The 20,594-nt window shown below is 35.8% G+C and overlaps 1 protein-coding gene across 2 annotated transcripts; it reads left to right on the top strand.

Moving 5' to 3' along the window:
• Nucleotides 1-11,733: 11,733 nt before the first annotated feature.
• LOC109012201 lies at nucleotides 11,734-18,738 on the top strand. 2 transcript variants are annotated; one of them, XM_018993726.2, is made up of 7 exons: nucleotides 11,734-12,186; nucleotides 13,327-13,559; nucleotides 14,868-15,534; nucleotides 16,091-16,430; nucleotides 16,944-17,038; nucleotides 17,154-17,348; nucleotides 17,947-18,738. In XM_018993726.2, the coding sequence occupies exons 1-7, from the start codon at nucleotides 11,977-11,979 to the stop codon at nucleotides 18,538-18,540; spliced, it is 2,334 nt and encodes a 777-aa protein (XP_018849271.1). In that variant the 5' UTR covers nucleotides 11,734-11,976; the 3' UTR covers nucleotides 18,541-18,738. The 2 variants fall into 2 exon arrangements, with proteins under 2 accessions (XP_018849271.1, XP_018849270.1); XM_018993725.2 differs by having other exon boundaries at nucleotides 16,091-16,457.
• The last annotated feature ends 1,856 nt before the right edge of the window (nucleotides 18,739-20,594 follow it).

Here is a 20,594-nt window from a genome sequence, read left to right as displayed (position 1 = left end):
GGCCCTCACCCAGGCTGTGACCAACTTATACTCGTACTGGTACCCTCAACTTGCCCGAACGGGAAACTCTTTGTGAAGGGCTTCCCCTTCAGGGTACTCCCAGCCCGATTCGGACATGAAAAAGAACTTACGCAACCACTCTTTGATACTCGAATGACGTTGCACGAGAGAAGCTATCTTGCGAGCGAAAGACCGGACTTGGAAGCTGACGATGTTGCCAGGGCGGTAGACTAGCCGATACGCACAGAAGAATTCCCTCGGCGTCAAATCGGGATACTCTTCCTGGGTCTTGCTTAGCACCATCCTGTAGATGATGCAACTGGAGATTAGGAGGCACCACGCATTGGGGTGCAGCGTGGCGGCAGAACCGTTGGTGAACATCAACAGTGAAGTAGCAACGTCCATGGAAGCCATCGAGTGTGCGAGGAGAAGGTTGTTGAACAAAAGGAGTGAGAAGAAGGAGAGAGTGGCTGGGAAACTGAGAGCGAAGGAAGAAGACGAACTAGTGGGCGGGAAAGTAAGAGTAGAAGGAAGGAAGGAAGACTAGGGGAGGAAGAACGGCTTAAATAGCGAAGAAACAGGCGGGAGGAAGCTTGAGAAGCGAAACAACGCCAGGGTCAGTGAAGTCTGATAGCGCCACGCGGCACAGCTGGCAGTCGGAGGGGCAAAGGGACACCAGATATGCACCAGAAAGGTGTCAGGACAGTCAGAGGTGCAGTCTGCATGTCTCATCGAACCTCGAGAAGCAGGACGTTTATAGAGGCGAAGTGGCGCATTTACTAACCCTCGGGAACGAGGAGCTGCCCGCACCCTCAACAACCTTCGTGAAGCCGAATCGGCAGATATCGAGCCGTCTCTAAGAAATAGCGGGAGAAGGGCTTCAAAAGACCCTAAGCTACGGGAACCAGAGGAACTGGCCAGAATGAGGAAGGATGGAATTCCCACCACGTGTCCACAGTAGGAATTCGCAGGGTACTGTGAGGGAAGGCCCGCACCCGTATGGCCCATGCCAAAGAAAGTCGAGGCCCATTCCTGAAGGGCTCAGGCCTAGGAAGGCTGAATCGCAAAGTTTGGGACCTAGTAGGGGGCTGAAGACCCGGGGCAAGAGGGTCGGGAAGTCGAGTAAGCACGGGACTGGTCTATCCGAGCCTATCCATCCGGCCTACCCCAGCCTGTCCATTCAGGGTTCGGGAGGATCGGAGTCTAAAAAATCGGGTTACCGAATCAGGTGGGCAATGCATTGTCATGCCCCCGACCCCAGGGTATCAAATCCCAGGCACGAGCCAACCCAGATCGATGTCAGGAAATCCGGCGCATAGTGGAGCATCCCACAAGCCAAGGACGGCTCGCCAGCAATCTGACATCTCTTGGCATGACAGAGAGGTGGTGGCCGCACAGACGTAGAACAATAGACACAGCGCGATCCCTCGCAAGGCTGCAGACTAGCCCCCACTAAGGCGACAACGAATGAGTGGTGGCAAGCCTAACATCTAACGAGCCACGATCTCCCATGACTTGGGGGGGCCCGACTCAGGTATAAATAAGGGTAACCTTCTTACGGGAGGACCTCGATTCAATTTGTGCAACTCTTATTCTGCATTATATTTTCCCTTCTCTAAAGAACAATCACTAACTTAGGCATTAGAGTGATCTCGGCGGCCACGGGAGCCTCATCTTCTTCTAAGTTGTATGTACCTGAAAGCTTGGGCTTTGCGGAACTGTTCGGGCTACGAAACACGACGTTAGCACTCGTATAAAAATATAATAAATAATACATCTTTTTCACATCTCAAAATAAAAATATGCTAAAAAATATATTATAATAATATTTTATTTAATTACTATTCAAAACATCTCATCTCATCTCTGAATTGTCTATCTAAACCCAACTATAAACACAACCGGCTCTTTCTCTCCCTCTCCCTAGTGCTAGACCACTCTTCCTCGATTGATGAAACTTCGTCACTCTATGTCGCTTCGTCAATCATACGAACAGCCTCTCCATCCTTCACGTCAAGAAACCAAATCCGTTTCACTCGCTATCTCTCTCTCTTGATTTGGGTCTATTTTGTTTTCTATCTGTTGATTTGGATCAATTTCGTTGATAATGTTTGAATCGAAGAATATCTTAAGAATATTTTTATGGGGTTTAAGGAATAATTAAAACAAAAAACTAAGGTTGGCCTTTGGCCACCAAGTCAGTGTGGCAGTGGCTCGCAAGCCACCATCACAGTGTCTCAAGATTGAGGAGTCAATTTAGAGGTGGCCCTCAGCAACCACAAGAGGTGGATGTGTGGATGATCTATGAATTTTTTTACATTTTTTGAAAAACTAATTTAAATATTTACATTATTAATATGTTTATATTTGGAATAAAACTCTTCTACTACCTATTAGAGCACTAGTATTGGTTTATTTACATGCATATGTAAAGTTATATTTTTTAAAGATTAATTTTGTCATTTAAGAAAAACTCTCTCATTGAATTATGCATATTTGAACTAAAATAATATAAAATATTATTATTTTATTATTATTAATTTTTTCTTAAAATTATTATTTCTATATATTTTGTAATTAGCATCCACTATATTTGTAGAGTGAATAATAAAATAACATTTATAGAGTTAATGATAAAATAACATTTGTAGAGTGAGTAGTAAAATAATAGTTGAGGGAGGAGAGATAAAAAAGTTAGTAAAATAAGATTTGAAATATGAACAGTATATCTTTAAATTTACAAAAATATTATTCATAATTATACAAATTTTTGAACATGTATAATCCAATACAATCTAAATTAAGGTTATATTATGTAAACAGTAAATAATTAGATACATATACAGATACATAAAAAAAAAAAAGAATTTAATAATAAATTTTTTTTTGTTAAATAATTATATAAAATTTACACACTCTACAATTATATATATCATTATTAATAATTTTGTATGCATGCAATTCTTCCAATGTCACTGACCAGTACTTTCTTACGTGGGAATAAGAAATTTGGCGAATCCATTGAGAGGCTGAAGCGTCAGGGCGAGAAGCAGACTTTACAACCGAAAGAGACGTGGAGTACAATTGCAAGTGAATGTGGGTCCAAAGATTGCAGTCTTGAATAAAAATCCATTTTTTTGTAGGTCCAAACACAAGAAGCATTCCAGCCATGCATCAGGAACTAGCCAATACAATAACAGTAGATGGAACGGCTGGACAATGACACCATGTGATCTCAGGAGCTCCACTCCTTATAGTTATGATAACTACAGACAACATAAAAGGAAGGTTAAACAATATGGAGCATGATAATGACTTGAGCATATATACCGCTGAGTGCTGAGAGAAGGAAATAAAGAATGATATCTATTGTGTGTATTTATGATTTGAGCATATGATCCTTTAAATCGATAAGTATATGTTTTACATTATTTTTGCTAAGTTTTACTATATACAAGTAAGTTTGCATACTAATCTGCGTATTAATGTTGTTGCCTTCATATTTTAAATTTAAATTAGTACTGTTTTCAATAAAATTTATTTTCTGACCAATCATATTAAATGAGTACGCATATTAGAGTGCATAATCGCTTACAATATCGAGGGAGACTTAGGATAGTAATGATATGCTCAAGTCTATTTGGTGCTTCCACAACTTCTGAAACAAATGTCTGTGGAGGTAAATATTATTAATATTCTTTGTTTAACGATTTATATTGTATTGTTATTTTATATCATGTTGGCTTGAAACATTTATTTATTTATTTATTTTTGTAGGAATTTGATTTGAAACTGATGATCTTGATGCCCACGTACAAAAAAGTCAATTGGAGCTCTATTTGGGTTCACAACGATTCTATTTTGTGCTTTTATCCGTAGCTTTTTAAAGAAAGACTTGCGATGGTTCACAATACATTCTTTTTATTAACTTTTTATTGTTGCTCATGCATTTATTTAGTACATCAGTAGTACTTGTGATGTGCCAACAATTACATGCTGGTTTTTAATCAGTTAATTTAACGAGAATATAAATAAAGGATGTGCACGTTGTTGCATTGTAATATGGAGGCATTACTATTATATATTAGCATCGCATGTCTTTATATGAATTTATTTGCAATATTTTCAGTTTAACTATCCAATCTGAAAATCCGCTAAATACATCAATAGACTTATTCTGTTAATTGTATTGTTTCTCACCATGCTGATTTTTCATGCTCTATTTTATTTTGTTATGTCAAATGTCTGAGGTAGTAGGCAATAACGATATTATAGAAGAGCCAATTGAAGATGTTATAGAGTTGGATATCAACAAGATCAAGGAGGACGTTTCAATTCCTTCTGTAAATCAACCAAATGTTTAGTTTTGGGATTGTAATTTTAATATTTTTACTTTTTGGCGTTTATGTTTGTATTTTTATTGTAAGTTTGGGCTTATGTTTAATATTTGGTATTGTTGTGATTTTGATTTTTGTTTTATTGTTTAGATTTTATTTTGGATTTTTGTCTTTATTATTTGGATTGTCATATTAGTTTTATTAGATGTTAACAGATGAAAAATGTTTATATTTTTATTAGTAGTTAGTTTTATGTTTTTGAAAGATATTGTGATTTTAATTTTTATGTGAAATTATGTGAATTAGGTTAAAATAAAACAGGTTGAAATGGGTAAGTTCAACCCATTACCATAAAACGGGTTGAAATGGGTTGAAATGAGTCTTATCGTGTCAACTCATTTTTTGATTAATTAATAACGGGTCATAATGGGTTGTGTCATGTCAACCCGTTATGTTAATGGGTTATGTTAGAGTTTGAGATTTTGACACGTTAAGGTTAACGGGTCGTGTCTGTGTTGACCCATACAGTATAATATTCATACCTTGACATGATACGAACACAACCCATTAATATAATTTGCCACCCAAGTGACGGTTTAGGTGGGGAAGAAGAAAAATCAAAGCGGGGAAGGAAGAACATACCGACAACTTGAGGAAGGTTAGGGACCACGGCTTGCTCCTGGCTTGAAAATATTCTCACGAAGGATAAGCAAGTATATATATTGTTGGTTTAAGAAGTTTTAATGTGAAGAGGGCTCATGTAGAGTTGTAATCTTAGTGAACTTTGATGATGAAGACGTGCATGGCTTGGAGTTCATAGACGAATTCAGCCTCGAGTCTCATGGGTTTGGGTATATTTGATCTATCAAATATTAAATAGGCTTAATTATTAAGCTCAATAAAATTTCATAATCCATTTAAATAACTTTTGGACCAATCACATATTTAAAATTATTCCATAAATCTCAATTGGGTCTATCAAAGTATTGGCCCATTAAACATAATTTAGGCCCAATAAAATTTATTAATATTCCGACTTTAGAATTATTAGACTGGGTCGTTACACTTGAAGGCCAGAATTTACAAGGGCCTAAAGCCTTAATAGGCTTGGTTGACCATCTATTCCGAAAGGTAGGGTAATAAGCCTCTAAGGAAGCAAGTTCCAACTATATTGGCCGAGAGTAATGCTATATACAGTTGTGGAGTGCGCAAGCGCCGTGTAGTCGCTTTGAAAAAGAGTGGGGTCCACTATTAAAAAATTAATTTTTTTTCATGTGAGTCACATATTTATTCACTTTTTTCAAAGCGACTGTATGTCGCTTGCACACTCACGACAATCTAACTCCTTTTGGGTAGTATTAGTAGTCCAACGACAACCTTTAAAGGCCACTGGTAGAGATGACTCGTCATCGCAGGATCCATCGGAAGATCAGCATGATCGAGAAGACCAAGGGGCTAAGCAGGAAGAATTCTTGGGAGCCATTTGGGAAGAAATAGCGAGAAGTTTTGAAGGAAAGGGAAAATAATGTAAACTGACACAAAGAGTGCAAGGGTAGAGAAAGTAGAAGAATCGAACAGATGTACAAAACCCTTGGGGCAAGAAGAAAGAAGGAAGAAGTTAAAGAAAGAGGGCGATGATGATTACAGGAAGGTGGAATAGCAAAGGGCGCAGGAGCTGAAGCCAAAGGGGAAATGCCATGTGTCAAAAGTAGAGAAAACATGCCGAACATGCATATCCTGATCTAAGCTAGATATTCGCGTCGGATAGACGCCATTAACGGTTGAATTGTGCCAAAGAAAGCAACATACCAAAATTGTGCACTAAGGATCGTACCTAGAAAGAAGTCTTTCCATTTCAAGTCAATCCTCTTCTTTAAATAACCAATGAGGTATGCATCATTAGATGGATTCTTTTTGGCTACCAAAATAGAGTAACTTATCGTACCCTAGCGGAATCAGGGGTGTACTTGGTGGGTTGGATAAAGGCTTACCCGGGTGGCGCTACGTATAGTCCAATTTCTTGGACTCATTTGCAGTCCAAATATAGGAATAGACAAAAAGACCTTCACTTTACCATTGACTTGACCAAAACACCCATAAATTAAGAAGTAGTCCAAAATCTGAAAGAGCATTTCAGTCTCCCACTCTCTCTCTCTCTGTGCCGTGCATCTGCTCCTTGCCTTCTACACCATCGACGACTCCTCGGGACCTCGGGCGTACAAAGGTACGAGAAATAATCTATGGAAGCATTATTTTAAATTTAGGAATAAGTTGATCGGCTCTATTGCTGCAGTTCTTGTCATTGCTATCATCTTGATCTTGTATTTTACGGTTCTGTAAGGGTAACGGCACAAACAACACAAACAACTCTCTCTGCTACAAATATCATCCCCAGCAATTGTGAACCTAAAGCCACTTACATTGACTCTCACCTCAAGTTCTTAAGTACCTAAAGCACTTTTTTTTCTTCCCAAAAAGGCTTCTCTGCATGGCCATGGCTCCCTTCCCGGCCCCCAATGCCAAAAACTAGACCTTTTTTTTTCTTTTTAACTCTTTCCAATTTATCACTACTTTTGCTTTGGGTAACAATGAAAATGCAGCCCTTTCCAAAGGAGGGAGAGCTTGCAGTATTATATGTTGGGGTTGTAGGTTTATGGGTCATGTAATTTTTAATGAATCTACACCGCTCAATGCATATGTGGTCAATGTCTCATTATGTTTATTAGCTGAAAAAATATTAAAAAGCACATGATTAGTGGAGCTAATATTAAAAATATTAGTTGATTTGTCCATAGAATTAACAATGTCAAATTAAGGAATGAATGATTTTGCATGTTAGAGTGGAATTAACAGGGGATTAATATCATCATTCCTATTTAAAAAATAGGACTTTCATATCTAAAAGAACAAATGAAAATTGTTTACAAAATGTTCTGATATTCTTTTGGGTTCTTGTGTTTGTACAATAATTTGAAAATTATTATTGAAATTGTTTTGGAAATTCTGTGTTTGTTTGTTTGTTTATATAGCCAGTACTAATTTATTTAATTTTTTTGATTTCATGCTGTGCGAAAATATATGAGGATTGTTCTTGATGGAGAAAGGGGAAGAAAGCACATTTGGTAGGTGATCACTATTTTTTCCTGAAAGTAATAATTATATGGATACCCCAAATGTGAGAGATGATGAGAAAGTAATTGATAATCATGAGATTTTAGAGCCATCATCGAGGAATGATGATGATGAGATTTTAGAGCCAACTCTTGAGAATGATGATGATGATGATGATGAGGGTTTCAAAGCCAACTCTGCAAAATGATGATAATGAGATTTCAAAGCCAACGGTTGCGATGTTTTTTTAAAACTGACAATAACTCATTGACTACTATAAGCAATATGGGAGACAAACTGGATTTGGTATAATGACCCAAAGAAGTAGAAGAGAAGCTAATGAGAGTGTTAAATATGTAACACTTGGTTGTGTGCGTGGTGGTAAGACAATGAACCAAATTACCAACCTTTCTAAACCACACCCGACAACAAAGACTGATTGTAAGGTAAATATTAATGCACACTTGGTTGGTGATGTCTTATGCATAACTACTGTACATAATGCATACAACCATGGACTAAGTCCACAAAATGCAAGATGTTTTAGATGTAATCGAGGTATTGATGACTCTGTAAAGAGGCAGTTAGATATCAATGACAAGGTAGGCATCGACATACCGTCTAGCACACAACAAAGTGTTGTTTCGCAAGTGTCTAGTATACAACTAAGCGTTATTTCTCAGTTAAATGTAGTTAATTTTCCCTTTTATTTCTATGTTGAACAATTAATGAGAAGTTTTGCATGAGTTTTACGCAATGTTTCATACTACTTGTAGGTGGACTTTCAACATCATGGCCCTCTTGAGGATTGATGAGAAGACGTTGTGGACTGCTTCATTTTTATGATGTTAAGAGATGAGAAGATGTTGAAGACTGCACTTTGACTTCTAATATCATTGTATTATTTAACTCGATGTATTGTTGACGACGTTATCATAGAGAACTCACTTTTTTAAAATTTCAATGCATGGGGAAACAACCTGAGAGGAATGCTTGGAATTAAATTTCTTGTTTGAAAATTTTAATTTCCTTGTAAATGAATAGTGGGTACAAATCAGCTTTGTCTTTTAGGCAGTCTCCATCATGTCACCTACTTCCTAGCTTTGTCTTTTAAAAAGTCTATAAACAGGGAATTGATATTCTGAGTATTGAAAACATGACAACATTACAATATATTAACATAATAATCCAACTACGTTGTTCTTGAATATTACAATATTGATAAAATGTCTAAACCTATTACAACCTATCCAACAACATTACACAGTTTGGTATACCAAAAAGCTCATCCCGATCATTTTGGATGTCCTCCCTTACACGTTGGAGTTATTCTTCCCTCTTTTGGAGTTCTTCATCTCACTTTTGGAGTTCCTCCTCTCTCTTTTGGAGGCAACATTCTCTTTCCCATTCAACTTTTTATTCATTTTGTACTTCAGTTTCTTGGACTTCATCTTATTGCAGAATGCAGGGTAATTGATGTTCATCTTATTACAGATTGCATGTGCTTCATCAATAATAGGCCTTTGTGCCTCAACTGGATCCCATCTAACTGATATATGAAACATACCAATTAGTATTTGAACCCTTGGAGAACAAAAGACTGATGCCATTTAATGGCACAACTATACATATCAATATGCATGAAACATCATAACCCATCTAGAATTGCAACCTGGGCCGACTGGGTACTCGAGGAAGGGGGTCCTCTCTTGAGGTAGGAGACGGCGACGTCAATGCCGATGGGTTGTTGCGCAGGTGATGGCTTTGGTGACGATGATGGCGAGGGCGACGTTTCATCAAGGAAGGGATTTCATACCCCTTGGCTGCTCTGTGTATTTCTTCTTTGCTATGGCTGTAATCGAGCTGAGCTGACCGGTCTTTGGCGTGCCGAGCTCAGCCCTACTGAAAATATTCGAACTCAAACTCGAGCCTGAACTTGAGATTTTTTTTTTTATTCTTTGTTCAAATTCGACTCGATAAACTAAACTCTCAACTCGAGCTCGAGCTTGTCTCATAAGCGAGTTCGAGACGAGCAGAGCTCGACCTCAAGCTCGAATTGTTTACTTTTTTATTTTTTGAATAAAATTTAATAATTAATAAATTAAATTAAAAAAATAAAAGATTTAATATTGAATTTGTACAACTAATAAGTAGAACCTCTATTGAATTATAAAACTTTAAAAATTTTAAAAATAATTAATATCTAACTAGTTGATATTTATCTAAAATAAAAATCTATTTATATGCATACATATATTATTAATACATACACTTAATATGATAGTATATATCTATTTCATATATAGTTCCTACATACTAGTATATGAAATTATTAAATTTTATCTACTAATTATTATACAAATTATAAAATATACATATGAAATATATTTACTATAAAGACATATAGTAATTAAATTACATATTATATATTTAATTATAGAAGTGGTATACCTATATTATTAGCTAATATATATATATATATATATGTATATATACACATAAGTGTATGTATATATTTATCAATATATATAGGAGTTTTAATCGAGTCGAGCTAACGAATCGACTCGAGCATAAACTAGCGAGCTTTAACGAGCCTTAACCGAGTCGAGTCGAGTTTTGTCGAGTATGTGTCATTTACAAATCAAGTAGGTATCTGATTTCACGAACGAGCTTTCTTTTTCACGAGTCAAGTTTGATATGAGTTTAACTGAACGAGCTATCGAACAAACTGGTTCATTTACAGCCCTATCATTTGTAGTCATGTTTAATTTCTCTTGATGAAACACCCCGTTTAATCTGTAAGCCTAAACTGTGGACTGCAAGAAGAATTATTCAATTGTTAATTGTGATATTCTTAGGGTGCTAGTAAATATATAGCATGAGATACTCGGGAAGGTTTAGAGTGAGTTGAGTTGAGATGAGATGAGATTAGATTAGATTTGAAAGTTGAATAAAATATTATTAGAATATAATTTTTTAATATTATTTATGTTTTAGAATTTGAAAAAGTTGAATTGTTTATTATATTTTGTTTGAAAGTTTGAAAAAATTATAATTATTAGATGTGATAAGATTATATAAGTTGAGATCAACTCTGAACTCAAACAACCCCTTAATTTGTCAAATATCTATTCTTACGATCTTTCAAATTATTTTTAACTATTTATAATTATCTCATACATGATTAGATGTCGCATTGGCATTAGATTAGTCATCTCAATCTTTAAAATTTGACTAATATGAAACTTTTTTACTTTTAACCAATAACTCAAAACTTGAAGTCTACGTTGGATTAACCATCATACTCTCTATAATAATAATATATTATTATTTATATTATTAATATTTCTTTAATTAATTTGTTATAAGATAAGATTATTTCATTATTTTGTACTTTATAAATAATTAATAAAAAGTTTATTCATATTTTCTCATATTATTATAATTTTTGCATGATTATAGATAGATGCAAAAAATAATTCTTAATTATTTTTATAATTTTAAAAAATATTAAAAGAAAGATGATTAATATTATTTTATAAAAATATAATTGATAATAGGAAAATGCATCGTAATTTTAGGGATGAAGTTACTGTAAAGATGAAGTTACACTTGAGGGAAGGAAAAAGGAAACACAAGAAATAATAAAATATTAGAATAAAGATGCTACAATTCCCTTCATATATGACTTTAGGGATGAAGTTAATGTAACTCATCTTCAAAATGAATTGTATTTAACTAATCCAATATAACAAAAATTTAGTGAACATCATTCAAAGTATGACTTTCACTTACATTTGATTAAGCCAATGTCAATTAATAGAAACAATGCCATTTCTTTAAAATATTATGTAGGTGAAAGATATATGACAGCTCCTCTCCAACTTTCATTTTATCTATTTTAAGAACTTTTATTCATAGAATAAGACTCATTTTAATATATAGAATTTTTTCATATAAAGCATATAAATCTTATAAATTAAAGTGTTTTGATGTAATGCGTTAAATTTATTTTATAGTAATTTTACGATTTAATGTACAATAAATCACGTTAGTTTGTGAGCTGATTTTTTGAGATCAATCAGTCGATCAAGTATTTATATATTCTTTAGATATTAAAAATATTGTTAATCTAAAATTAATACTATAATAATTGCAAATAACAAATTATATTAAGTTTATACGAATTTAAGATCTGAATTTAAAAATAAATAGGATTTAATAATGTAATAAAAAACATGAATCGAGTCGGTTGCATAACCACGCGCTCTCTCTCTCTTTCTCTCCAACTTTGGAAAAAAACTCTCCAAGTAGCCAGCAGCAGAAGAATCTGATTCTTTGAGAATACGAACGTACCATTAATAACACATTATCTCTCCTCCCTCAATCAGCATTATTGTTGAGAATAAATGCTGAAAATTCCCGGCACCCATAATTCTATGTGGATTCTTCTTTATATGTTCGATCCGATTGATCAAAAGCAGGAGTTTTGCTTGGGAGTTTTGTGCAGTGCCACCAAATCCAAGTGATGTTACTGTTTTTGTTGCCTGTTTTTGTTATTGGGTTTGGAGTTGGAGCGCTGGCGATTGTGCTCGCGGAAGCGGCGGGCCTCTATTTTATCCTCAATTGGTTGAATTGGAAGACCAAAGAAACGGAAGCCCGGATAGCATCACGATCACAAGAGTTTTTTCGGGACCTTGATCCCAATCAATCCCTCAATTTCACTAACAACAAGAAGGTGCATTGTTGTTTATAATTATCTCTATATTTACAAGTATCTCCTGCCGCTGGCATTTCTTTCGTTTTTTCTTTTGTTGTAATGTTTTCTTTCTTGGTTAAGATTGTCAGAAGTGGCCAGCATTCTTTCATTTCTTTTGTTATGCTATACTAGAATGCCAAGAAAAGAACAGAAAAGTAAAAGAAATAGAAGTTTTGATGTCTAAATCAAACCAATGGTCGATGCTTCCTCGTTTAACAAACACCAAGGAGATTGGTGGCTTTGGAACATTAAGACGCTCTTTGCACATTACTCGGAAGGAACTTCTTATGATCTGAGGGTTAAAGGCTTAATCAAATTAGTATTTAATAGTCTTAGAGCTTTTGGATCAATGGTTGGGTCTTTGATCATTGGTAACAAAGCAAGAACCATGTCATGAGTTTAAGTAACGGAGGGGGAGACCTAGGCTGGATTAAAATGCCTTGGTACTATGTATGAGCATGTTGTTAAGTTATTGAATATTGATAGATAAGTGAAGCCGCCAAAAGGGAAAGAGCTGCAACCGAGTTAGTGTCGATAGAGTGGGCCGCCGTGGATGACCGATTCGGAAGTGTGGTGGAATGTTATGATCCTGAGGGTTAAAGACTAATCAAATCAGTATTCAACAGTCCTAGGGTTTTTGGATTAATGGTTGAGTCTTTAACATAACTGCAGGGATATGCTTTTGATACTTATAGGTGGTACCATTGCAATTGATATGCTAAAATAACTCACTTTGGGCTCATACCCTTGCATTATTGGTATTATTCATTAATACTTTGTGAGAATTAGGGTAGGTTTGGGGGGTGAGATGAGAATTTTGTGTTTTGTTTTGAAGTTTAAAATATTAAGTTTTAATATTATTATTGTTTTGGGATTTGAAAAAGGTGTATTGGGATTTGAAAAAGTTGAATTGTTTATTATATTTTGTATGGAAATTTAAAAAAAGTGTAATGATGAGATGAGATGAGATGAGAATTTTGTGTTTTGGTTTTGGCCCCAAACCTGCCCTTAGTTTAGTGCGTCTTTGAGAGTGTAGTTGTTTATCAGGAAAGAATATTTTAGTTATGTTTGTCCATTTCATTTTTAAGCTTTTTTTTCTGGATTGGCTTTGTATGCTAGGGGGTAGTATGGATTCTAGAATCAGAAAATATTCCAAGAAATTGGCTGGACAAAGCACTAAGGGAGCAAAAGAGAAAGAAGGATTTATTGGAGGTTTACCCTGTTAAAAAGCATGCAAAAATAAAGGACCAAAAGCTTGTTCTGACCGAATCAGATGGTTCCCACTCAGCTATTGAGCTTAAGGGCTGCATGATTGAAGCTGTTTCAGCAACAAGTCTTGTTTCACGAAAATGGTAATGTGAGCTTTGCCATACCTCCTCTCTTTGGTGCTATTGTAATTTTGGCTTGATAGCTGTTGACTTCCGTTGGTATATCTATTTCATGCTAAACTCACAATTATAAACTATTTTTGGTTTGTTTGAATCAGTTATGAGACTCTTTGTTTTTCTGATTCCCAATTTTCATATCTTCTTTTCATGGTTTATGCTGGAGGAGAGATTTTTAATTTTCTTGACACATTTTTGTTCTTCCCCTTAATAGGCTCCACTTTCAGCATCTCATTTCCATGGCAGTGTAAAACTTCTTGCTCCTTTAAAGTTTAAAATGAAAACTCAATCCAGCTACTGAATCCCAGTATCATGAATGACATAGATTTTCAATGATTGTTAGTTGGAAGATTTCCTTTTGATTATTTTGTAACATGGCTCCTTATTGAACCTCTCAAACCCAGAGTTGCTTTGTCCAACTTATGATTGGGTCATTGCTTCCTTGATTTCAGCTCCTATGTGTTGTGATATCCTATAGTAGGCCACAATAAAATGTTACTTCTTTGTCAGAGCTGTGACCTGCCACTAACTTTCTAAGAATTATATGTCCACATATAGTGGTTATTGTCTAAGTATGGGGGTTTACTTTCTTGTAAAAGAAGACACATTGGAGTAGAGATATGATTGTGTAAAAAGTTGACCCTGATTCACTAAATTACTCAGACCAATGATGTAGATAATGAGGTCTATAAAATCTTTTTTTATGTCTTTCATGATCTTTGACTAAATTTCTTAAGGTTATGTAATTTTACTTATAAAAAAAAGATATTCAGCATCGTATTGCTGTCTAATATCATTAGTCCTATATGTTAAAATATCAGTTCTATTCTGGTTGTTTTCAGGTGCTTATACTGATCACATTGAACTCCTATGTATCATTGTAATTGCGGGAAGCAGATTTTAGCTTTTAGATCAAGCTTGAGATTATCAATTAATGGACCCTTAAGACTTTTGTAATTATGGTAAATACTAGGGGTCTAAATCTTAACTTTATTTAATTTTGAAACCTGTATGATCTACATGCATCCTTGTGATCTACATTGCCCTTGAATGATCTTTAGTAACTATATGGTTTTAATGGGATCTCTTCATTTTGGAAATCATGTGCCCCTAGTACATTTTCAGTTCGAAATTTTAAACTCTCATTGCACTCATTTTGTGCACTGCAAGGATTTTTTATTTTTATTTTTACAAATGTAAACTGTCACAAATCTGGTTTATGTCATGGAAAAATATAAATCCTTGTTCTTTTTCATTTTCTGATTGTTATTATAGGGCCAAAAGGTTTCCCATAAAAATAGAAAGCAATACCTCAGTAATTTACAATGGAAATAAAACTTTTTACATCTATCTCGAGACATCTTGGGAGAAGGAAGCATGGTGTAAGGCCCTCCGTCTCGCTTCAGGCCACAATAAGGAGAGAGTTGTGTTGTTCGCTTCGCTGCACGAAGAGTTCCACAGGTACCTGATGACCTTAAATGCAGGCTATCCTTCATTCATGAAACCCTCGATTGGGTTCTCTGCTGAGCCAGCAGAACGAACAAATAGGCCTGATGGAACTTCCTCAAAGGTTCGCCTGCTTTTGAAGAAAATAGTTAAGAAGAGTTCTAGGGTAGGTTTAGAAAATAGGTCAAGTGGGACTTCATCATCAGGTCGTGCAGAGAGAAAGGCAAATGAGAAAATTGTTCCATCTCAGGAGACAATATCAGCCTCTGGCTTGGGGAAGATATCTAAGAGTGAAGAAAATATGGTTCAACCATCGTCATCAACATGTTCTCGTTCTGGAAGCCCAAGTCATGCCTCTGTCATGTCTGATGCAGATTCTGATGATAAGTTTGGTACTGATGAGGGCACACTCTGTTGGAACTTGTTAATCTCAAGGCTGTTTTTTGATGTCAAAAGCAATACAGAGATGAAAAGATCCATACAATCACGTATTCAGGTTTATTCAAATCATTTGCTGTATAAGATTTCGTATCATATTTTTTTGGGGCAGAATTGTAGCACATGTGCTGTTGTGGGGGAAGCTAGAAGAATTTTTTTTCATTTATTTTTTTCTATTTTTTATTGTTCTCTTGAAGATACTTTTTTTTTTTTTTTTTTCATTTTTTTAACTTAAGGATAAACATACTTAACATTTCAGGACATACATAACATTTCAGGGACAAGCAAAAAGATGCTGGGCTTTGCTGGAACATTATATATATTATTTTGTCTTTCTTGTAAATTTGAAGTACAAATTGCACTTAGTTTAAGGGGCCAGGGCGTCTAGGATGAATTTAATTAGACTCACCAGATTGAGCCACATCTATGCCCTCAAGTTTGTAAGTGTAATCAATGAGCAGAAGGAACTACAAGGCTCAAGAGTTTATGATATGATTGTATAGATTGGAACAGGAACACTTGTTTTCATCATAGAATATAATTCTTTTTAAAGAAAACAGAAAGAAAGCATCTTATTAATTTGTTTCTTGTGGTTCTGCTCTTTGATATGATAGAGAACGCTGTCCAGTATGAGAACCCCCAGTTACATCGGCGAACTCATCTGTACTGACATTGAGCCTGGGAATCTCCCACCTTACATTCATGGTGTGAGGATTCTTCCAGTGGACATGAATGAGGTATGGGCGTTCGAAGTCGACATTGAATATTCTGGTGGCATTGTTATAGACATTGAAACAAGACTCGAAGTTCGTGAATTAGATTCCCAGAAGGGCGTAGTGGATTTGGATATGGAATCAAGCTCTGTTGGGGAAATCCCATCAGATCTTCTTGAAGGTTTTGAGTACTTTGGAAGGCAGTTCAATCCTACTGGCGTTGCAGCTGATCCACTAGATGGTAAGGAGAAAGTCGATCCTAATACTGGTTAGTATTGCACTATTTACTTTTTTTTTCTCCAGAGAAGCAACTGTTTTCTCATATTACAAACATCTAAATTTAGAGTTTCCAATTTGCACTTCAATGTGCATAATGCTGCCCTAGGTTTGGAGTTTTTTGAAGCTGTTGTAGTTGTAGTAATATAAGCTTTATAAATCATTCTCTATGGAATGATTATTCCAATCCTCAAGTTGCACCTCTTAGTAGAATATGACATCATATATCTATATTTTCTGTCTTAGTTCCATCATTACATTACTAGGTTTTGTTGAACCAGTGAAGCTTATACTAAGAGTTTATCTTGTTTCCTTTTAGAAGAATGTTCTATAGGCTTGTAGCATAGCTTTTGATGCTTACAAGTTGCCTTCAGTTGAAAGGACCTGAGAAAAGCTTAAATTTTGTTGTAACAGTACTTTATGTTTGGAGTCTTTATGATAGATTGTGCTAATTTGAATTTAATCTGTTTTGTTGCAGATCGGTCAAAAAACTGCAAGAGCACTACATCAGCATCAACTTATGGTTCCAGGTGGAAGTCTATTCTTAATTCCATTGCTAAACAGGTTTCACAGGTGTGTAGACATCTCTCTGGATGTACATATTTACATCCTCTCCCCTATACCCCCACCTCATCTTCTAAATACATTGCACAGCCACATGCCTGATGTACATTGTTTCTTGCTAAAGGTGCCTCTCTCTTTGGCCATAAGGGTAACATCCCTTCGAGGAATGCTGCGGTTCCATATAAAGCCCCCTCCTTCTGATCAGCTATGGTTTGCTTTCACATCCATGCCTGTTATAGATTTTAACCTTGAGTCTTCTGTTGGGGAACACAGGATAACTAGTGGACACATTGCTTTGTTCCTGGTCAACCGGCTTAAGGTATGGAGATTTATTTTTATTACATACCAATATCCATCCTTTTATTTGTTGTAATAATATGCATCTTGACTGATGTTCCGTCCATTGATTGAACATCTCTTGACATATGGTGGATTTGGTAATAGATATATACGATTCTGTAAGCACATGTTTGCATACATATATGTGTGTGTGTGTGCGCGCGCGCGCACGCGTGCAAATGAAAATGCAAATGCCTCAATAAATTGTAAATCTGTTAAGTACAGACAGAACATCTTTCATGTCCAACTTGTATTCTTGCACGCAGGTTTAACAGCTTGCCAAGTCATTTGTTGATAGCCTTGTTCAGAATTGAAATATTGAGTGTTCCTTTAAACAAGATGATGTAATTCTGTGGTTGGAATGCTAATTGTAAGCATATTTGTTGGATAGGACTTCTGCACTCTAGCAATTGAAAGAAAAAGAGCAAAAAAAGGAACTCTGCTTTGGTTAAAGTTTCTCTTTGCTGAAACAACAAAATCATGTAGAATAAATACTTATAAAAAAAAAAAAAAAAATTCATGTAGAATAAATGATTAATGCTATGGTGCTTCACCTGAACCTTATTTCACTCATGCAGGCAGCTATCCAGGAAAATCTGGTGCTTCCAAACTGTGAGAGTGTATGCATTCCTTGGATGATAGCAGACAAGGATGACTGGGTATCAAAGAACATTGCTCCATTCATATGGCTTCACCAAGAAGTGATTAGTGATCCTACCACTGGGCTTGAAGTAACCACCTCCCAACCAACTGAAGGAAAACTGAAGACAGAAGCTAGTAAGGGAACCTCCAGTGACCCAGAGTGCAAGCATACAAAACTGAAGAATGCTGAGTCAATCAACGAATCTTCCGATGGATTGGAAATTTCAACAAGAGCACGTAGCAGCAGAAATTTGCAAGAGTTGAGAACTCCTTTGTTAGGGAATGATGAACCACAAGAAACTTGCAAGCAAGTTGAGGAAGTACCAAAGCATCAATCATATTCTAGGTCTGTGACTTTGATTGACAAACAGAACAGTACCACAGAAGGGGATGATTTGAGGCAGAAGAGAATGGGGAGAAGAGCAAGGATGCTTGATTTAGGGAAGAAGGTGGGTGAGAAATTAGAAGAAAAGAGGCGTCACATCGAAGAAAAGGGTCGGCATATTGTTGAAAAGATGCGTGGACCATGAAATAGCCTGAACAAGAAGATACACATCTCATAAGATACAAACTGACAAAAAATTACTGTTTTCAAATGGAGGAATGTTGAGGCATCAGGTATTTGTTGTGTTGGTGGTAAATAGGTTTCGAATTACATGGAAATCCAACTGTTATTCCTGCTTGCAGAAGAATGTTTCACATGAATCATGCAGATGATTCTACTCACACTGATTAGATCTATACAACTTTACACTATACAATAAAACCGGAATATAATAGAAAACTATCACATAGGGAGTATTTGAATGTACTGTAAGAAATAATTGCATATACATTTATGGTTATTCCATAAAAAAATGATCTTCAATCATACAGATTATGGAGAATGGCATTATAAAACTGAAGCAGAGCTTTTATTGATTCATGACCATATAGTTCTTTTTGGTAGTCATATGATTTCTCTCTTAGTTTTTTGAGAATAAAGAATGGGAACTTCATTGGGCTTCCATTTGACATGCTGGAGTGAGAATGTGAGTAAGCGCCCAAGATAGTCGAGATTTAAACAAGACCAGAAGCGAATAGGCTTTCTAACGCCGAATAATTAGAATTATTTTGGCGACTAGTTAATCAACAAAAATTATGGGATTGAGATTGAAAAGAGATGTGAAATAGAGAGAAAACTCTTGGAAGAGGTACTATTCATAATATTCGAAATCCGTTTTGAAACCCACAAGCTAGACTTAAGTAGCCGTGGAAATTCGAAATTATGAAAATTTTGCTCGAAATGGCTAAATCCTAATTATTGCATAAAATATAAATAAGAATACTACAAAAAATCTGCCAAAACTGAAATCAAAATCACCTCCAAAAGTTAAAATGAAATATTTTTTTGATGATTTGAAGGGAGAAGACTAATTCGGGGGTTGAAACGTTGGCCACTAGGTGTTACGTGGCGATCACGATGTGCACACCAAAAAACGTTTTTCCTAATTAGAGTCTTATGTGCGATTTTGATATCCATAACTAATATTATGACCAAAATAATAGCACATGCGCAATATTTTCCAAAATTGAGGAAACTTTACATTTTCTTGCCATATTTATATTGATTTGCCTTATCAAGATATTCTAGCATTATCAATGTTAAATTTGATAGCCTTGCATTATCATATCCAAATCTCCTATGTGAGGACTACGTCGAAGCAAGGGAAGAAATTCCCTCCTAAGGACAAAGGGTTGGCAAAGAAGAGGCAACTCCCTGCGATTGAAATGTAGGCCACTAGGTGTTACGTGGTGATCATGATGTGCACACTGAAATTTGTTTTTTCAAACTAGAGTCTTATGAGCGATTTTGATATCCATAACTAATATTATGGCCAAAATAATAGCACATGCACAATATTTGAGGAAACTTTACATTTTGTTGTCATATTTATATTGATTTGCCTTATTAAGATAATCTAGTGTTATCAATGTTAAACTTGATAATCCTACATTATCAAACCCAAATCTTCTATGTGAGGATTGCGCTGAAGCAAGGGAAGAAATTTCCTCCTGTGGACAAAGGGTTGGCGAAGAAGAGGCAAATGGGCAGACAAAATGTGGCCAAAATGAGAATACGGCAAGTAGCACGTTATAGAGCGCTTGGCTGACATGGTTTAGCACTGGGTGATAAAGGACTTTTCACCTTGTGCCAGGTGGACAAACGTTGTGCCAACCATACGAGGGGAAGAATGAGAAGCTGAAGAGGTTAGTAAGTCTGGAAAAGGTTTGCTCTAAGTATAAGGGCAAGCAACAGTATAAGACAAGATTGATATGGACATGAGAGCTCTCCTAGATAACACGGAGGTGCTCAGAGGTGGCAGGTGTCGTATAAAGAGGCCCATACTCCATAAGATATATCATATCTTGAGTGAGCCCATGGAAAAAAGATTACGAATATACATGCCATATCATATGATATCAGAGGTATGGTTCAATGCCACGTGGGAGACCCTTATTAGAGGACGTGCTGCAGGATTTGACCGAAGGCAAACTGCAGAGGGCATGCATGCCTTGTCCCCGTCAATTTGTACCAGCCTAC

Source organism: Juglans regia, chromosome 15, assembly GCF_001411555.2.
Source record: "Juglans regia cultivar Chandler chromosome 15, Walnut 2.0, whole genome shotgun sequence".
Lineage (NCBI taxonomy): Eukaryota > Viridiplantae > Streptophyta > Magnoliopsida > Fagales > Juglandaceae > Juglans > Juglans regia.
Note: the sequence above shows the minus strand (reverse complement) of the source record. Positions and strands in the feature narration are given on the sequence as shown.